The sequence below is a fragment of the Zootoca vivipara genome, chromosome 4 (genome assembly GCF_963506605.1).
Source record: "Zootoca vivipara chromosome 4, rZooViv1.1, whole genome shotgun sequence".
Lineage (NCBI taxonomy): Eukaryota > Metazoa > Chordata > Lepidosauria > Squamata > Lacertidae > Zootoca > Zootoca vivipara.
In genome coordinates, this window is record NC_083279.1 from 41,911,888 (window position 1) to 41,933,484 (window position 21,597).

Here is a 21,597-nt window from a genome sequence, read left to right on the forward strand (position 1 = left end):
GGGAGGGTTGTGAGGAGGAGGTCTCCGCCGGCCTCCACCCTCGCTTCCCTGACGTTCTGGCCAGGAGCGGCGGTTGGAGGAGGCAGGGGGGGGGAGAGAGTGCGCGCGCGCAGTCTCTGCTGTCCAATCCCTGTGTCGCTGGGGCACATGCGCAGTGACCCAGGGACACACGGGACAGCTTGGACGCAGGGACAACTTGCAAATTATTATATAGGATGAGTCCCCAACCTTTTATTCCATGACTGCTAAATTTACTCAGAAGCCTTCGGTGAAGAAAGGAGTCAAAAGCTATTGGAGAGTATGCAGTGCCTATTGCCAGATGAGCAATAAATGTAGATGAGAAAAGAGAACAGAATCTTGAGTTCAGTGTTGGCCCCTTTTAATGCAACATCCATCAGATGTGTTCCTCCTATTATCCTGTTTTTAATTTGGAAATAACACATGTGGAGTATTCTCAGGCTGTTCTCACTGCTGCCTCCCCAATACCCCTATGCACTCTGTTTCTACCTGCTCTACTCCAACCTTCCCTTGTTGAGTGGGAAGTTCTAAAGGCAGTTTGAAGGTCAGGTGAACATGATGAGAAGCCTTCTATTCAACATGGGGAGGTGGTAAAACTAGCACTAATACGCCCAGGAACCTCACCAAAATGCTAGAGAGGGTGCACCTCAACAGGCACATATTTCCACATGTGGTGGGAGTGCCCCCAAATCCAACTATTCTGGACAACAACCATAAGAGAAATATGTAAAATAACCAAGCAAACATTAGAAATAACTCCAGAATTGGCCTTGTTAAACATCTTCCAAGACAATAATGCCCACCTACATCACAAAGAACTCATAACCCACTTACTCACAGCAACAGAAAAACCATAACCAGACACTGGAGAGACTTATCAGGAGTAAGCATGGGCAAATGGTACCAAATAGTATGGGAAACAGCCTTACTAGAAAAATTAACCAATAAGCCGAAACTGACACGGGGACAAATAGAAGAATGGCTCCCCATTATTGCATACACAGCCCAACAAGACAATGACAAAAATCCACCAACAGCATACAAATAAATATGGCTAGCCTGATCCAAAACACCCACCCACCCCACTCACACACGAAACAAAGATCATCACAGCCAACCACAAATGAACAACCATATCCCAGGCCAACCCCCAACATCTCTCACCACTAAAGGAACACAAGTGAACAGCAGAGAACCTACACAAGTGACGCTGACAAAAAAAGAAGAAGCAAAACCCCACATATATTAAGCAAAATAGAAACATCATCACCCCACCCCCACCCCCACCCCACCCACCCTTCCCTCATCTACCTCTTTTCCTCTTTTCTTCCCAATGTCTCAACAAATGAAACTGATTTGCAAAAATGTTACGAGAGACATTGCACATATTTCTGTAAACCAATAAAATCTTTAATAATAATAAAAACCACGGGGAGGTGGAAGAGGAAGGGCAGGTATGCATGACCTGAATCCTCTACTTGTGTTGTGATTGTGAATCCTATAAGTACTAACATACACATTTAAATGGCTTTCCATTCACTTGGTGTTCATGCATTGGCAAGCCTTAGCCAATTTTGTGGTTTTATAGTATGTGAAATAAGACATCTCAAAAGTGCATTTAGATCACATAGTGCTCGATTATCCATCTCTGTAGAATTCACAAAATCAAAGAACTGTAGAGTTGGAAGGGATCCCGAGGGTCATCTAGTCCAACCCCCTGCACAAGCAGGAATCACAGCTAAAGACAGGTCATTCTGGATGGGGAAAAGACAGGCACACTTCTGCTAGTGTATATGGGACACACTAGTGAGCTGCATAATAATTTTTTAGGATTTGCTGCCTGAATGAAAGCTGTCACATATTCAACTTGATTTTAGCTACTTGGTACAGTAGATTTAAATATAAATCTAATAATAATGTCATTGTCATGGCCTGGTTAGATGCAGATTAATAGTGGGAGGAACCAGAGTTGATCGTTCTATGTGTTGTAGCAAACTAACTCAAGGGGAAGGTCAGAATAGAGAAAGGAGGGGAGCTTCTGGCATGATGGCCATTGATGATGCAGCTGACATTCACTTCCTCGTCAAGTCTAAAGAGCCAATGTGTAGTAGCTATCCAGGCATAGATGTGGTACAGCTCTGAAGGACTGTATTCAAATATTTGGTTATGGATTTTTAATAGAATAGAAACGGTATTTGTATGGCATGTAGAAGCAGCCAACACTTGTACTGTAATATGCAGATAGGATTGGTAGGTCACAGTTGTGATGAAATCTGAGAGATTCCCAGATTTAGAGCATTTAGATAGAAGCATGAAAAGACAATATATCATCTCCTAGGTGAGTATGAACCAACATTTATTCCTTTAGCTATATTAATGTCAGTAGGATAGTGGGTTTGTACGACAACACAAAAAAGAAAATTATTACACCTGAAGAGAGGAGGTGGGGGAGAGGAATGTAGAGACAGTAACATTTGACACATTCTGTGAATGTGTCATAAAAAGCACATTTTTGTGTATGTTTGATTTTTATGGCATGTATAAGGGTTGTTTAAAGAGTTAGTTTTTCCATCTCTTATACTACCAGTTTGCTTTCTTTCAGGGGTGGGGGAGACAGAGAGAGTGAATCAATTACCTGGAATTGCCAGCTATCAAATAAACCAGGTCTGGGAATTTTATAGGAGCCAAGAGAGTTTTGCATCTAATTTCTATAAATCTTGATGATATTTGAGTACTGAACTCCATTAACCTCTTTTGAAAATCCAAGCCTGGCTCGGCTATAGCCAAAGTATTCCCCCCCCCCGTGCCTTAAAGTGTGTTTTGATTGAAACAACCAATCTTATAATGTGTTTCCAGTAAAGATACAGCATTTATCATTAGCTTTGCCTATTGAGGTTACTTTACCAATTCACTGTATTTACCCCCATGGCATATAGCTTCCAAGTCAACTATGCAAAATTACCTATAAGCACAAAACTGTTTCATGAGGATACATAGTGCAATGTGAATTGAAAGGGAAGAGAAGAAGCTACACATATATTCTGAACCATGAGATCTTCAGACAGCTTATTCTGAAACTATATTTCACACCAAAGTCTATAGGAACCATCCCAGAGACTCTTTATTAAGCTGAAGTATATGGATTTTTCTGATTTTTTCCATCAACTTTTGTAGAGGAAGTGTTGAACATTTCAGAGCCCTCACTTCTGGGGAATCCTAGGCCTGAAGATGCATGTGACCTACAACTGGTTACCACACAGTCTCTCCCTAGCTGATTCATCCCTTCCCCTCCTTGCTGCTCTATGCGCTACTTAGCTGTTCCCAGTGCCAATAGGGAAAGCCACACTGAAGTCTCAACAAGCCAGGATGGGGAGTCTAAAGCTCTCTATCCCCCCACACTAAGATGGGGTGTGTATGAATGGTGACTTTGAGGAGAAGAGGACATGAGCATGGAGTCCAACAGCAACCAGGACACCAAGTTGGAATCTAGTGAACAGGATTATACTAGACCCAAATCTGGTAGGTTGTAGCACACTGAACCAGATTCATGGCACGAGGGGCCATAGAATTGGAACCAGGATCTTCATGGGCACCTTCTCCTGTGCTTGGATAATTGTGCTTCCCACACTACCTTGCCAGTCCAATGGCACAGGGAGCACACCAGGTGGGAGGACATGGAATGCAGAATTGCCTTTCTTCTGGCCACAGGATCAGCCCTTTAGAGATTATAGTTCTTCAAAAGGGAGCAGAGCCTAGGAGAGGCAGACTGGAGAGAGAGGCTCAAAAAATCTCAGTTAATGCCCAACCCTTTCTGGGAGAAGTAGCTCTCTAGGAGCTCTCCGTGGTGCTGTGGGTTCCTCCCCAGAGTGCTCTATACCAGGACCAGCCCAATATACTTTGCTACCTGACACAAAGTAGAAAATTTTGTCCCCCTGTTGTTTGTTAAGGGTGTTAGGTGAGAACGTGGATAGGGAATATTGGGCTCAGGAATCAAATACTGTAGAGCCCTCCAGGCCTCTCTGTTGGGGCTCAAACCAACCCCTCTCCTATCCTGATTTGCACCCTCTTTGAGTGTTTTTGACTGTTTGAAACATGTCTTTGGAATGAGAGAAGGTTCGGTGGTGGTGGGAAGGTGCTCATCTCACACCCCCTTCCTGGCCTCCCCCAAAGCCTCCTCTTTCCATTCTGCTGACCTCTCTCACACCTTTGTACCATGGGTTGCTAGCTGGAGACTGAAGCTGCTCTCCTGCAAAGCTTGAAGCTTGTTCACCAGGAAACAGCTGCACACACAGTACAACAACCACTAGATCCTTTTAATATGTACTACTTCGAAGCAAGGTGTCCATTGCCCTATACTTATGAAGCAGGTTCTTCTTGCCAAAGTGTAGAACCTTACATTTGTTCCTATTGAAATTAAGTTAGTTGGGGCCCAGTTATCCAATCTGTTAAGGTCATATTGAATCCCATTTCTGTCTTCTGATGCATTATTTACCCCTCCCAGCTTGGTGTCAGCTGCAAATGACGTAAACTAGCTTAGTTTTAGTGGAATGATCACTAGCTAGCCAACTGAATTAAAACCAAACAATGCATTCTGGACTAGGGACAGGGATGAAATTCAATTTACACTTCTTTGAATTTTGTGATGCAAAATTTGAGCTCAAAAGTACTTTTAATATAAGGGAGAGTACACCTAAAATGCATACGTCAGAAAATATAACATACAAAAGTGCATTATATTAGAGATGATTGCAAAAATGTTTGTATTAGGCAAAAATGCATGCAAAATCTAGCATTTTAGGAGAAATTTACCATTTTCATAAGGACCTTTTAATTTAAAAACCGAATAAAACCACTGATGTGGAATGAATTTAAGACTGGAAAAATGAGAAATTGAGAGGTGCCAGAATTGACAGGTTCATCCATTCGTAATGCAGCATATCCACATTATCTCCCTTGCCCCTCCCAAAATTTCTCTGCATGTCTGAAGCAAATTCACAAATATTATTTACCTCATTTGCTAAATTACAATTCATTGTGCTAAACTTATAAAAAGAAACAATTTGTAAAATATACAAAGATGCTTCTGAACATACAGTGGTACCTTGGGTTACAGACGCTTCAGGTTACAGACTACACTAACCCAGAAATAGTACCTCAGGTTAAGAACTTTGCTTCAGGATGGGAACAGAAATCGCATGACGGTGGTGCGGAGGCAGCGGGAGGCCCCATTAGCTAAAGTGGTATCTCAGGTTAAGAACAGTTTCAGGTTAAGAACGGACCTCCGGAACGAATTAAGTTCTTAACCTGAGGTACCACTGTACTAGTATTGTTGATAGCTGGCCATGGTACAGTAGCAGTGCTAGCTGGCAATTATGATATGAATGAAGGATTTTAAAAATCTTTATCTTTACAGCCTTCGTGTTTTATGTTATTTGTAAATACAGGCATGTAAAAATTCTCGTATCTTCTATGGTTTTTATCACAGTACTTTTTACCTGTTGTTTGTATAGTTTCCCTTTCTGGACTTTTGGTTTGTTTTAGTTCACTACTTAAATTGGTAAGATATAACAGGAATTTAGATTTCTTGAGCTGTATTGGAAACTCTGGGACTTGTATTACCTCCCAGAACCTAGAAATTGAATTGAAGCTCTGTTATTAAACCAGGTTGTAGCAACAGACCCAGGAGTTAGTGGCTCAATTTTCTCCTTCTCTGAATCAAATTTTCCCTTGAAACAGTGTGTGCAATTTTCAGGATGGTGGTGAAGGCCCCCTCAGAATGGTTGAATATTTGGTTCGCTGGGTCTGATCAGCAGGTATAGCCTTCAGGGAGCTTGTTTATCCAGCAGAACGATCTCATTATGAGGACAGTGATATACTGTGGTTTACTTCATCCACAAAGGCTATTCAAGGAAACAACTGGGTAAATCATATTCATCTTATTCCCTACATTGTGCTATTATCAGGTGCAATAAGGGTTTGCATCTCAAAACAGAGATTAGGAATGGGCTTTTAGAAAACTTTTTCTCAAGTACAGTATAGTGCATATGCATGGCTACGTGTAACTCATATTAATAATACATTTTAGCCACCCATTTCTATATACAGTTCCCATGGTTAAATATGGTGTTTATAGTCTTCATAGGTACCACAGTGATTTAGAATAAGTTTGGCAGGCAATTAAAGATTTCTCATTCATTCAGTTCTGGGTGGGTAATAAGTTAAAACATAAATATGGTGAATTTACATAAATGAAAGTGGTAATCTAAATTGCAGGCAAGCAATGAAGACCTGATAAAACATTACACTTGAAAAGTGATTATCATTTGGAGCCAAGCTTTAGCCTACAAGCTTTAGCTGTTGAAAAGGTTTCATTTCAACCCTGATACAGTGCTTCAGAAAATGGAGCAGTTTGGTCTAGATTAATCTAGAAGCTTCAATTTGGCTCAGGTTCAAATCCAAATCATTATTCAGTATATCCAAAACTTTGTGCCTTTCCTTTTGCTGTTATTGGGGACATTTAAACACAGCTATAACTTTCCACCCTTTCTGACATAATTGGATAGATTTACCAGCACAGTAGTCCTCCGAGAGCAGTTAAGGTCAGCCAAATTTCACATGAAGAGTCTGGGATTTTTGTGCTCCTCACCTTTCAAGTTTTTATTTTATTTTATTTTTAAAAGCAGAAGTGGGTGAAATTTGCAAGGTTGGCAGCTCCTTTTGAGGGGATAAATTCTGCAAAATTTAGATAAATAACAACAGGGTTTTTCCTGCAATGACAAAAATGATTTGACAAGAATGGGTGTCTAGGCATATGACACAGAAGTAGTAAGACTTGAATGTTCAGCATTTTTCCAGCAAGTATCACTCTCAAAATTAGTAAATAGCACCAAAAGCAAGAATAAGGTGAGATATTGCTGCAAAATCCCTCCCCCTAAAGTGCTGTGATTGGAGAGCCCTCTCATATTAAAAATTAGGCAAAAGCATTATCCCTTTGCCCTCTTTCCATCCTAGAGTATATATCTTATATTGAAAGCTTGGAGAACCATGTTTATTTTCTTTTTTTCTCTTTTTGCAGACATACTGTAGTGTTATTGCTTTTTAATGTCAGAATCTATGGATTGCCCCAAATTCGTTAGGTGTCCCCTGATTTGGTTTTGGGTTCTTTGGAAGGATCTCACTTTAGTTCAGAATTTCCAAATCCTTCTGAAAGAGCCTGATTTGGTTTCAGATATGGAATCTGCCGAAATCTGATGCACACCCCTATTGAGAATACTGAAGGATCTCCCAGAGATAAGCGGAGAGAATGGAATTTCAACACAGGAGAACAGATACAACTGGCTGCTGCTTTTTCATCTTATTTTTGTGCAGGGATAACTTTCCCTGCTCTCTGCTTGCAACTCCAGATGAAAATTAGATTGTCCAGGCAAGTGCATTATGTGACCCATGAGAGCAGCAAAATAACCAGACTGTACAATGGTGGTGGGATAAAATCAGGCCAATTCTTTATTGACAGCAGCAGGCAGGGCAAGCAAGTTCTTACTGGGTGACCCAGGTGCAGATTCTAGCCAGGCAGATACCCCAACCTAAGCTTGGGAGTCCTGTGGTCAGTCCTCCTCTCAGACCCTTATGGGGGCCTCCTATACTATGTTGACCCTGCCCCATGTCATTTTTGCCCTCAAGAAACAACTTCTTTGCCTAACAAAGGAAGGTCATAATTTCACTGATGGAAAGGCAAAATACCCTCAACCAAGTGCCAGTCAGGTTGAGAGAGAAATCATTTCTGGCCCCGTTAACCAGCAACCCAAAATTTTTCATTGAAGGCTCCAACCTGAGGATGAATAGGGACAGCTTTTTCCCCCACGAGCCCATCACACAGACAAGATACTGGGCAAAACCACCGGGGAAAGGCATCCCACACTTTTTGGGCACGGAATGAGGCTTCTAAGCAGAAACTTAAAAATAGATAAAAAATGAAATGATAAAATATGTTCAGCAAAATCTCTATCATGTGTTTCTCTCTCTTCAGTCTTACTTTCTTGGCAGAGCTTCAGAATTTAGAACAGGTAGAGGTTAGCTACATTTGTCTACTACATTTGGTGTATGTAATGTATTGCCAGGTTCATGGTGGCAGAAAAAGACAGTGGTGCCTCTTGATTAGACAAGATCTCAGGACTGACTTGGAATTATCAAGGACTGGCTGGATCCAATAATGGTCTGAAAATGTGGGGTAGCTGGGAAGCCTTCTTAGCGACTACATTTCTCTAGAAGCCGCACCTCTATCCCTCACTAGCTCAGCAGGAATGAGTTTCAGTTTGTGTGCCTAAGATTATAGATTCAATGTTTAACAGTGTACTTTTGATGTGACTTTTGTTATTTCTCCAAACTTGGATTCCTGATACAGTATTGCTATTATGATGATAATGGTCTCTGTATTTTAGCTTTTGATATTCTGAATTTGTTGCAGTTGCAACAAGCCAACCTTCATAAGATTTAAAAATATTTCACATTTCCCAGGACTTATTTGAATACTCATTTATAGTACGTATTTTTTGAAATTTAAAAGCACAGTGAACTCATTGAACAGATTGAAAGAAGAGTGGTTTCCAACATAATAAATATTCAGATGTGGGTTTTAAGTGCCACAAATAAATGGATAGTCATTGAGTGTTACAGCATGATATATTACCGGTATCAGCTGAGCTAACTGATCTGCATAGCCAAACTTCTGTTAACCACGAATGAAAGTGGATAATGGATAATAAATTCTTCCGTATTTCTGAACTATGTAATTGAGGACTTAGTGACTACCTGTATAACCAGAGGACAGACAATGTTCATGCTCCTTGTGCTTATGACACAAAATGTTTTTCCCCCATGTCTATGTATAATTTATGCAAGTGTTTCATCCAAAACACTTGTATGCAGCTACAAAGCATTGTAAAGTGGGAAATGGAGTGGGCTGCAAAATTGTGTTAATCATGAACTGTTATATGTGTTTTGAGCCCATGTCATCATATACACTTCATGAACAAAAGGTACATATACATAGTTCTTTATGTATACAAGCTTCACTTTCCTAAGAACAGAGCTATCACAGCTGTTGTAACCATCTAATGACCACTGTTCCAAACACAAGCATAGCATTTTACACCAGCATAACTTCATTCAAGTATATTTACAAGGGTGAATAGTAGACATGAGAAAAAAAAATGCATTCCTTTAACTCAAGGGTGGGGAGCCTTTCTGGCTCCAAGGGCCAGATCCTTTTCAGGATCAGCCTCATGGGCCAATTTTTAGAGGTTGGCAGGGTCACCCACCTGTCAGCCACATGACATCATTATAATACCACATGATTGACAGGTGGGCAGCCCCACTGACATCTCCAAATCCCTTCTGAGGGGGCTTCCATGTGCTGGACAGCCAGCTGGCAGTCACACCCTTGGGAACCTGCAACAGCTTCTAAGCCTTCTTGCTGTTAATATAGCCCCCGGACTCCCATGTCAGCCTCCAGAGCCTCAGATAGGAGTGGGGAAACTGTCTTAAAACACCTGGCAAACATGTTATTTGCAGGCCCACCCTCTCTGCTTTTTAACATTGTTGATTAGTTGGTCTTCTGTTTAGCTGGCTAACAGCCCTGCCTGCCTTGAATCTCCAGGGGCTAAAAAAAAAAGTCATGTTCTTTTGTCTCTTAAGCCTTTTGATGAATGGCCTGGGATGACCCCACTGGTGGAGGAAGAGGAGTGCGGGGGGAGCGCACCGCCCCCTGCAGCGTGATCCCAGTGGGGTGCCATCCTGGCTGCCCCCCTACCCGGGCTGGGCACCACACCCCTGCCGGCGGTACACCCCGCCCCCAGGACATGCGTCAGCCCTGCTCCCGCCTGTTCTCCACCCCCCAGTACATGAAGTTCCACCACTGGATGACCCATGCTGGTTTCATGTTAATTGAAGATATTTGTACATTACTCAAGATAGTGAACACTCTCCCCCATTTCTTTTAAAACTCCTCCCTTTTTCTCATACTAACTTAAATAAAGCTGTTCTTGTAACTTGAACTTTGGAGTTGTTTAAGGTTTTGCCTAGCTGTGGGATCATGTCTATCATACTGTCTCGCATTCAGCAATGCTCTAAGGAGGAGACGGTTAACCCTTTATGGCCTGAAGCCTACATTCAACTTTGGCCAACCCCCTGGGAGCCACATACAAGTGGTTGGATTGGCCAAAATTGGCCATTCCACACACTCTGACTCGCACAGATGCAGATCAACTAAGGAGGAAGTTATTACCCTCTCTCCAGTCATGAAATGGTCAAATGTTGGGTTCCACTCACTTCAGGACTGTATCTATTTTTTCCTCTTCTTTGCCACTTTCAAAATCAGAAGGATCTTGCAGGGGGAGGCGGTAGAAATCAGGCCTCCAAATTTAGAGTTAGGCCTGCCCCAAGCTTTCAAGGAGAGAAATTCAGAATTGCATATTCTGCTCTGGCTGGCTGTAAGCAAGACAGGAGTCTAGAATATGGTCCTCCCCTTTCATATCATTATAAATAAGTAGATTAAATGGAAAGTGGCGCACCTCAGAGTAAATAACCTGTTCTATCTCACAGGATCTGATTAGATAGTTTTAGCAGTTATAATCTGTATCAGGATGTGTGTGTGTGTGTGTGTGTGTGTGTGCACGCGCATGCACACACACAACCACTTGGATGATTTTGTTTAACTCCTAGTAATTTTAAATACAGAAAAGTCAGATATTTCCAGTAAATTTGCTGGAATACCCAGTCATAATGACCTCAATAATTTATCTTGACATTTTGTCCTGCTGTGAATTAGGCTTAACATGAATACCTCGCCTCCCCCTAACTTAGGATCTAACCTAAACTTTCCAGTTTGCAGCCATTAACTTGCCACATTTTTAAAAAGATTGGATAATTCCCTTCTTTCATTTCTGTTATTAACTTGAAGATATTTGATTAATGCTGTTCAGTGATTACAGGTATGACACCCTCTGGGTTAGATGGACTCTGTTGCACACATTCCAATCAAATATTTTGTGATAATTGAGCCTAAGGATATAGTGAAGAGAAAGGATAATTTCTTACTTATCACTTAAATTATCCAGTAGGTTGATGAGATTTGCTGATTGTCCCACACTGTGGAAAATATGGTACCAATAGGGAAAGCGATTTTTGTGGTCAGTTTTGGCTGCATATTCAGTGAAACCAATCTAAAGTGTATTGTTTTGAATCAATAACTCTGGCATGACAACTTCAAAGAAGTACGATTCCAAATTAGGTAGGAACTGTGCTGTATATTCAGCAGTATACCACATAATTGTCTTTTCTTCTTCTTTTCTCTTTTAGCGGATGGATGTACTGACTGGTCAGTGGATTACAAGAAGTATCAAGTCTTAGTGGGAGAACCTGTTCGTATAAAGTGTGCATTGTTTTATGGATATATAAGAGCAAATTACACCCTAGCACAAAGTGCTGGACTCAGTTTAATGTGGTACAAAAGCTCTGGACCTGGAGATTTTGAGGAGCCTATAGCTTTTGATGGAACTAGAATGAGCAAAGAGGAAGATGCCATTTGGTTTCGTCCAACAGTGCCCCAAGACAGTGGGCTTTATGCATGTGTCATAAGGTATGTGGTTTACATTTTTCAACAAATCGCAAAGGAAAGATATATAAACATTTCTTTGTCTTTACAGCACCTGATGAATCTTGTATTATCACTGAACCATGATCTTTACCTCTTCAGTATATTTACACTTACTTGCTTTGTAATAGAAAATAATTTTATTAATATATGTAGACCTTGGATAAATTTGCTTCAAATATACCATCTTTGGCATGTCATCATTTGGGATAGACATAAAAGTCGTATCTATGACTTTGCTGTTCCCTGAGAAAGGAAATGTTGCTTATTGAAAGTGCTAGGGATGGAAGAGAAATCCAATTCAGTGTGTGTTCAAAGCCAAATCTATCAAATTCACACTTTCTGAAACTATATGCAAACATAAACACACCTATCCATATTTTGCAATGCATTTCTGCAACCATATATTAGGTGAAAGTTGTGCATAGTAATTAAGATATTAGTGAAAATAGCATACAAAAATGCACCACCTTGGATAAATTTCAAAAATGTGTGCATTAGTCAAAACTGCATATAAAAATGTGTTTATTAGGGAGGGAAATCACACTAAAATGCTGATGGATTTTTTATAAAGCAAATTGCTTCAAAGTGTGGAAAAACTGAATGGAGGATTAGAAAAATGAAAGACTGAGGGAACTGTAATTGACAGATCCTTGCATTCCCTATGACAAGGAAATCCAGTCCGTCCTCCTCCCCCGGATTTTTGTTGTTGTTGTTTGAATTCTGCAGAGTTTTCTACAATGATGGAAATATGAATTACTAGAATATATATAGAAATGATTGCTGAAGGAAGAGGTGGTTGAACAAAAACAGTTTCTTTAACTTGCACCGTTTTATAGCCATCTTTCAGTCGCATTGTAACGGGACTGAGATTATCTCAGCGCCTTCTTAAATGATGCATACATGGACACAAGCAGCTCCCATACAGCGCATCACTTCTCACAGTTCTTGCTTTTGAAATGCATATTCCGCTTTTCCACTTCTTTCTGCATCGCTAAAGTGATTCATACTGAGATATATTTTCCTGCCCATGGAGAAAACAGAAACCATCTGGGCTCCAACTCAGATTTTGAAAATTACCAGAGAATATAGAATTAAATTTAGAGATAGGTTAAATGATGCACATAAAAAATGCAGGAAAAGCCTTGCAGAGAGAATGCACAGTTTATTGCTAAATGGGTTGTAACATTTTGCTTATTGCCCTTTGCAGAAAGACTGTAAAAGCTCTGATAGCTCTTCATTGACACATATCTGTAGATATGACTCAGTTACCTGCATGCTGCAAGATCCATAATAAATTACACTCTTGAAAGTGTGACTGGGAAGAAAGTACACCTGTTATAAAGATTGTCTGACTTCATAACCAGGAGTGAGAAAAGCCCAGAAGTGGACCATGCAGTCTTTGTCGTCTTTAGTGCTTGATACTTCTTATTGAAATGATTGCAATAGTTTCCTTTTTTCTGCAGATTCCCATCTAGTCTTACCTCATTATGCACTCCATTCTCGACAATAAGTATTTTTCCTTATTATTATTATATCCACTTTCAGAAAGGAAGTACAACACATGAAGAGGCTGTAGTGTAAAGGTCAATAATTGCTTAGAATCAAGGACATGTCTTAATGGTGTCCTACAGTAAAAGAACCATATTTACAGCAAATGTATACAATGTATCTGTGAATTCACAATTTGTTCCCTCTGCTGAAAGTGCTGTATACTTTTGACCATTTATTTAAACAATCTATAGTCATTACAGATAAATGCTGAGCTTTGTAATTCCCCTTTGCGAACCATAAAAAGCATCATGCTTCTTCACCTGCTTGTGAACTGCCATGGTATTGATTGTTGGATTTCAAAACATAATTAAGAATATTAGCATGATAAGTGACCTATATTTATTAGTAATAGCCATGAATAATGACCTGTGAGCTTCTCGAAAAGCTTAAGCCACCTGTATTTTCTAAGAGTATGAATTCTTTAAGAGTATGGACTCTTTAAGCTATTGTGGATTGCAATTTATCAAAAGCATTAAAGTATTGTCCTAAATTACAGGTATACATCAAGGTTGGGAGGGGATTGAAAGCAGTCATGTCAGAGGAAATAAAATGCAGAAATGCAAAGGATACTGATAATTTCATAATTTTCCATGGTAATCCATAAAACAGTTGTTCATAACAAATGCATCCTCACATAGGTAAGACATTATCACATAGATAGATATGATAGATTACTCTGTTTTAGCTCTTCCCTATGTCTGTATCTCTGCTGTGTGGCCTGCTGTTGCTGGTGAGTAGCTGTTTTAGTTAGGAGAGAAACTGTCTATAAGCAAGTGCCGGCCTACCACCCAAGGCCCATGGAAAGTGTCTTTGTCCAGTATTGGTTATAGATAATTGATGATACATTTGAGCGATTTCAGCTGAGAACTATAAATGACATGGTGTGCTATCATTTTTCTTCTTCTAGGTTTGTTCTAGTAGATTATGCCTGAGTACAGTCAGGGTTTGTTTTGTTTTGTTTTGTTTTGTTTTTCCACTCCCACTTCATTGGGTGAATATTGCAGTTTGAAGAATGCCTGTTTGGAATTCTTAAGTTGTGAATATATCCATTGTATCAATGGATTTTGTGGTGTGTTCTGGCTGTAAGCTAGAAACATTTATGGATATGTACAGTCCAGAAGCAGTTGGTGGGGCGCTGCTGCTTACTTGATATCTCGTCATAGTCATCACTCTGGCGTACTGGGAGGGGCGAGTCAGCAACATGATTGGCACAGTGTGAACACAGCCAATTCAGTGCTGCTGCTCATACGTTTGCACTACGCCAACCTCAATGGCCATCACACTCCTGGTTTCCCATATAAGATGATGCTTATATGCCAAACACAGGATGAGATAACACAGTAGGATTTAGGTCCCATTTATTTTCTCCTACCTTTTCAGCCATCCTTATTTACCCAGTATGCTGCATACCTGTGGAATCATTTGGCTCTTGTTGAGGGAAACAAATGAAAGGACCAGAGTCAAAACAGGCAGGAAAAGATGTGGCTTATGAACCTGCCACTTAAGTGAGAAATGTAAAGATACAGAATCAATCTCCAAGTTGTAACCTGGCAGTCTGTGTCAAAATGCCTTCAGATAAAGCTGTATTTGTGGTAGCATTAACCCCCATTCTTTCATATGAGTGGAGATATTAATGCCATGCCAGGTGTGAAATAAAAAGACAGAATTCTAATAAAAGAAGACAGTATTAGTACAAACCCAACCTTCTTTGTTGTAAATGCTGTAAAAAGCATTCTAGCGGACAACAGATCTGGGATTTACCATGGGGAATGAATACTAACATTCGCCAGCCAGGAAACAGCATTACCACAGCTGTAACTTTTTCTTATAACCCTAAGAGCATTGACATTGAGGAGATTGCTAGGGGTTCACATTAAATATAAAGCCCATTTGCTTTTATGAGCCTTTCTACTGTGTGGGATTAACTGGTTTTCATTTACAGAAATTTGTCTGCATCACTAGATTGGTCACTGAAAAAATTGAAGGAGACCATTACTGAATGTAAAGACTTGCATTAGACACACTGGTGCATTTAACTATTGTTTGACTAAAGTATTGTATAACGAATGTATTTTTATAGGAATTCTGCTTAGACAACGTTTATGTTTTTAGAGTGGTTCTAGCATAGTATTAGGGACCCAGGTGGCGCTGTGGTTAAACCACTGAGCCTAGGGCTTGCTGATCAGAAGGTTGGCAGTTCGAATCTCTGTGACTGGGTGAGCTCCCGTTGCTTGGTCCCAGCTCCTGCCAACCTAGCAGTTCGAAAGCACGTCAAAATGCAAGTAGATAAATAGGACCCGCTACAGCGGGAAGGTAAACGGTGTTTCCATGTGCTGCTATGGTTTGCCAGAAGTGGCTTTGTCATGCTGGCCACATGACCTGGAAGCTATACGCCGGCTCCCTCGGCCAATAATGCGAGATGAGCGCGCAACCCCAGAGTCGGTCACGACTGGACCTAATGGTCAGGGGTCCCTTTACCTTTAGCATAGTATTAGGTTTCAAATTCAAACTTTTTCCTCTTCAGTCTTGATTTAATGACTCATCAGTCTTCAGATTCTAAGGGAGAATATAGTTTACTGTAGCCAACTACAACTCTCCATAAAATGATTGTGCTTAATGGAAACTCGTGCTTGATGTAGGGCTTCTTTCAACGTATAGGAGCATATAGAACTTTTATTATAACATGTGTTATAATGTGTTATAAAAACCATCCAGTTTATATTCAAGCCTGCAGTTTTTTCATATGTAACCATGGGACCTAAGTTAATTACAACAGCATTCTATGCCAAGCAGGTAGGACAACCACTTTGCTGGCAATCATCTGGAGCGCTCTTATACCCAGCTAAAAAAACCAGGTATTTAGGATTACATCTATATAGGGATGTAAAAAATGCCTTTGGGTAATGGGTATGGCCAAATCTTGTTTACTTTTATGCTGATTCATAACCTCTCTAAATCATATATAGTAGCCTTACTTGTTGATACAGATCCATCAGCTTGTCTTCCTCCTGTACCAATATGATTTTCTGGGTCTGTATGTAATATTCTTGGTCACACAACAGTGAGCTAGTTCCATAAGAGAACATAAAATGAATCCACTCTGATACCAGGTGGTAGTACATATTATGAGTAGAAGCCATTGATACCCTTAGCTGTCCTGAGTTTGTCTAATTCCTACTTAAAGCTGAGTAAATTGCTGTGTGAAGAAGTGCATCCTTTTGGTCTATCCTAAATTTCCCAACATTTAGCTTCTTCTTTTTTCAAAACCAAAAAGCTGGTAGTAAGAGTTGTTCAGCAATGGAGCAGACTTCCTCAGAGGGTGGTGGACTTTTCTTTCCTTGGTAGTTTTTAAGCAGAGGTTGGATGTCTGTCTGTCATGGATGCTCTGGTTGAGATTCCCTCACTGCAGGTGGTTGGAAGAGATGACTGTTCCAACTGTACAATTCTGTGATTCTATGAATCAGACATCACAGAAATGTGTTATTGAGTTACTTGTCTGAACTTAATAACTACTAAAATGCAATGTTCAACAGTTCTTCCTTCAGATGTCTCATTAAAATTTATTGTGAATCATTCTTCCCACTTTGAAAATGAGTGTGAAGTTCAAACCGGAAATGTAAAAGTTGCCCAAAACTTAATATCAGTTTTTATTCCAATGTCTCATGCTCCAGTGACATATTATATGACATTGTGCTTTATATCTTTCCTGACATTTTTTTAGAATTGTGTGGTGTTTAAACTTAGGTCTAAATATATAACATACAATGGTGTCAGTAATGTGCTGACTAATGTTCATTCTACTATCTCAGATATCAAGGAGATGATACAATACAGAGGTCAGTTCTAGGTAGCTTTTTAAGGGGTGGGAGCGGAGCAGAGTGAAGACGTTGCTCTGAGGGGTCTTGGAGCCTGATGTGATGGGCTGTAACTGCTGCCCACCCCTGACTGGGTAACCGACCATTGTTGCACATCTTTCAGGTCCTCTTTAAAATGGATTCAGCTTTTGATCTGACACTGAAACTTGAATATGTGTATCAGATTTCATTTTGATATCTCAGTGGTCAGTGGAGCTATCACACTTTAGTAAGATAAAATAACAAATCTGCAAGCAAACAAAATGCCAAATTTTTGTTAACCCATGGGTCTTACGTTATTCTGCCAAATATACAACAGACATCAGGCTTCTAAGAAAGCATCTTCAAGACAACTTTAGAGATGCAGCCTAATGAACTGTGAGTATAATAATCAACATTCTCTAGCTTAGATTCAAAATTAGGCCTTCTGTTCTGAATCTCAAAAATGTTCAACTTCAGATTTTGTATGCTGTTTTAAAAAACGAACTATAAACAGGGTGGCAGAGATATGATGGGAGCCATACGTTTCCCAGCCAGTTTTTATCAAACTCATAGGACATGGATATATTTTGAGTCTGTATTCCCCCCCCCCCCGCATGCTTAACCAAGCATGAATGTGAAATTTTAAAGGATCACTTAACGGAATGAATGCTACTGGGCAAGAATGCCTCTGGAGTAGAGAAGAACTTTAAAGGGTGAAGAAGACTGTAGCTGTCTAGTTAAACAACACTTGCTTTATGAGCATCCTTGTCTCAATGAATATTGCTTTACAGTTGTGCTATTTCTACAGAGGAAATTATAAGTTGGGGTCTTAAGGCAAGCCACTGCCTTCATTTTCATTTATATCAAAATGGTATTTAAGGATCATCAGCAAGGCAAGTCCCAAATGAACAGGAAAGCACTGTTGCCATGACAAACCGGCAGGAACAGCAAGAAGACTTGTAGCAAGAAGTGGGAAGGTGGGTCATGAGTAGAAAGGTTTAAAATGAGTGCAGGGTTATGTTACTGGCTTTCTTCAGTGTTTCTGAGCTTTGGTGTTTTTTCCCCTTAGAATTATTTTAAAAATGCAGGGTCTTTCTTGTTTTTTCCCCTTGAGGAAGCTTAAAAAATCCCAAGCCCAAGGAATCTCGTAATAGTCCACCCTCCTGCATCTGAATTTATCCTTGTGAAGAGGTGGGCTGGTGATAGGAAGAGCTGCCTGCCTTGTAGGCATCATCTTTAAGGTCTCAATGTTAATTTTCCATTGCTTGACATCTGCATGTGTCCATGTGTGTATCCTTCCTCCCAAAGGAGCCCATGGCAACAAACATCAATGTGTTAAAATAATAGAATAACAACAAAAATAAAACACGTTTCCATCATTTTAAAACTATATAAAACCATCCAAAATATTTAAAACATCTAAAAGCATTTTAAAGTGATCACATATCCTCACAGTTATTAATTTCAAGGTTGCCATGGCTGGTGTTTGTCGGCCACCAAAGGCCTGGATAAACAAGAATCAACTTTCTCTTGATGGACAGTACTGAGGGCAACAGGCACACCTCACAGGGAAGGTGTTTCATAGAGGGAGAACCACCACCAAGAAGTTGGTGTAGTTTCTTATGCCTCTTAGCTCAATTAATGTATTTGAACTATTGTGCTTATACACACTGATCTTCCTGACCATGCTTAGTGAACATGGGTTGTAGTTCCAGTGCTGTCTAACTGAGGCAGAGTGGAAACTACAAGCCCTGTGTAGGCAAGCTGGAAACAATCTTTCTGACCACCCATATCTTAAGGATAAGCCCTCCAAGATAACTCTTTTCTCTGACCTATCCTCCCCGCCCTGCCCTGCTGCCCATCATCCCCCACCTCACAAGAGGAGGTCTGCTTGGCAACGATGTAGAAAGGCAGGCTGGGAACACTGACCACCTTACTGAACTTTACTGGACTTGGATGATTCTGAGCAAACAAGATGAATTTTAACAAGGAGAAATGTAAAGTATACACTTGGACAAAAACAAAATGAAAGGCACAAATACAGGATGGGAGACATCTGGCTTGAGAGCAGTACATATGAAAAGGATCTAGGAGTCTTGGTAGACCACAAACTTGACATGAGTCAACAGTGTGATGCAGCAGCTTAAAAACCCAATGCAATTCTGGGCTGCATCAATATGAGTATAGCATCTAGATCTAGGGAAGTAATAGTACCACTGTATTCTGCTCTGGTCAGACCTCACCTGGAGTACTGTGTCCAGTTCTGGGCACCACAGTTCAAGAAGGATACTGACAAGCTGGAACGTGTCCAGAAGAGGGCAACCAAAATGGTCAAAGGCCTGGAAACGATGCCTTATGAGGAACGGCTTAGGGAGCTGGGTATGTTTAGCCTGGAGAAGAGAAGGTTAAGGGGTGATATGATAGCCATGTTCAAATATATAAAAGGATGTCATTTAGAAGAGGGAGAAAGGTTATTTTCTGCTGCTCCAGAGAAGCGGACACGGAGCAATGGATTCAAACTTCAAGAAAGAAGATTCCACCTAAACATTAGGAAGAACTTCCTGACAGTAAGAGCTGTTTGGCAGTGGAATTTGCTACCAAGGAGTGTGGTGGAGTCTCCTTCTTTGGAGGTCTTTAAGCAGAGGCTTGACAAGCATATGTCAAGAATGCTTTGATGGTGTTTGCTGCTTGGCAGGGGGTTGGACTGGATGGCCCTTGTGGTCTCTTCCAACTCTATGATTCTATGGGTGTCAGCTTGGATATAGCATTGGTTCCTAAATCATTCAGATATAGGGAGGAAATCAGTGTCACACAATGCTGATGATTCCATCAGGGCAAGCATTTCAGCTCGACATACTGATCAGTGCCCTTCTCCTTTCCCAGTACACTGTTCTGGGGGTTGTTCCAAGCCCCCAGAGCCAATTTGGGGGGGGGGCTTGGGGGACAGGATGAGGAGTAGGTGAAAGCTGCATTGCACAAGCAGACGTCTTTGTGTGGGCTTCTGCTGTTGGGACTTATTAGTTGAATCCCACCCATTATCCTCTTTTATGATGTTTGCCCCCCACCTTTCCCCATAAAATATGTTGCTGTGACTTCATTACATACTAACACACACACACACACACACACACAGAGAGAGAGAGAGAGAGAGAGAGAGAGAGAGAGAGAGAGAGAGAGAGAGAGACAGACAGAGAGACAGAGAGAGACAGAGAGAGACAGAGAGAGAGGCAGGCAGACAGGCACCCTTTTTCTTGAGGGGAAATCATCCTGTGAACCTGGACTATGCATCTCAGTATGTTTGGTTTCCTTTATGCCACATTACATTATACAGAGTGTTTTGGGGCTGCCCCTCCATCACTTAATATGTATTTATGAATTGGTGTGGAAAATTAGCTTCAATAAAAGATAACAGACTTGGAGCATTATAAGCTAGGGAATTCCTGTGATCAGAACACAAACATTTTTGCATGCGTCAAGAAGACCAATACCCATTTAGATATCAAACTCTTGGTGGCAATTTGTTTTAAGCAAAAATGCAACAATTTGAAGTGACTGTGACCATTAACTGAAGATGTCTCTGCATTTTCTTAATTTCCAAACCCCCTTGCTGTCTGACTACATTTCTAATACCTCTACATTTAGAAAAGTGAGATTAACACCTTTGTTGTTGAAAGAGGAGAAAAGTAAAATAATCCTACAATTTAGAAGTACGAAAGGTTATTGTAGCTTCTACTTTGCTAATTGCAGGAATTGATTCTAAGTGAGTCATATGAAACTATTTTAAATAGGCAATTAGCAGCTTCCTTTTAAAACTACCCATCTGTTCCAAGAGGTGGGGGGGGGGGAGAGTAAGATTAAAACAGCATTACTTATTGCCATTGCAGAAACTGCTGCGATTTTAGAAAAAGTTTTGTTTTTAAATAACACGTACTTTTTTTTGTTCAAAAGAAAAGTTGCCTCCTCAGGCCTGGGTGAACACATGTGAAACAGTGAGAGAGCCACTTCTTCCATACTGCAGCCATACTTCTGAGGGGAATTTCACAAACAGGGGACCATCACAGAGAAGGGCTTATCTCTTATAGCCAGTGCTGGCTTCACCCAGTGGCAAGAAGGGCATCCCCTGAAGATTTTAATATCTGGGTCAGCTGTGCTGCTTTAGCCAATAAAGTTTTTCGATAATAACTATGTTAGCACCTACCTTATGGAATGGACCCCTACCCATTGAGATCAGGCCATGGGCAGTGTAGGCAACCTGTTGAAGGTACACCTGTTTACCACCCCCTCCCTATACACCTGCCTACCTTCGGGCTTCCATCTCACTCCTCCACTGGTCCAGCAGGTCTCAAATGTCTACCATCATATCTAGTTTGCATTGCCACCCCTCATGAGCCAAGCAAACTGCAGCATGACGACAGCAGTTCCTGTTTATTATGTATAAGACGTTAATGTGGACATGGGACAGAGTGGACTCATGAATGAACACAGGTGAAAGGGATGCAGACCAGAAATACTTGTTCATGTCTAGCATGAAATTTTTTA

At 40.6% G+C, this 21,597-nt stretch overlaps 1 protein-coding gene across 1 annotated transcript in view; it reads left to right on the forward strand.

Moving 5' to 3' along the window:
- The first annotated feature begins 3,467 nt into the window (after window positions 1–3,467).
- The window catches only part of IL1RAPL1 (interleukin 1 receptor accessory protein like 1), a 339,537-nt gene continuing 321,407 nt past the window's right edge, over window positions 3,468–21,597 (forward strand). Inside the window, exons 1-2 of the mRNA XM_060273627.1 lie at window positions 3,468–3,537; window positions 11,374–11,653. Of these exons, the coding sequence (XP_060129610.1) occupies window positions 3,468–3,537; window positions 11,374–11,653 (350 nt within the window). The remainder of the gene's footprint in view (window positions 3,538–11,373; window positions 11,654–21,597) is intronic.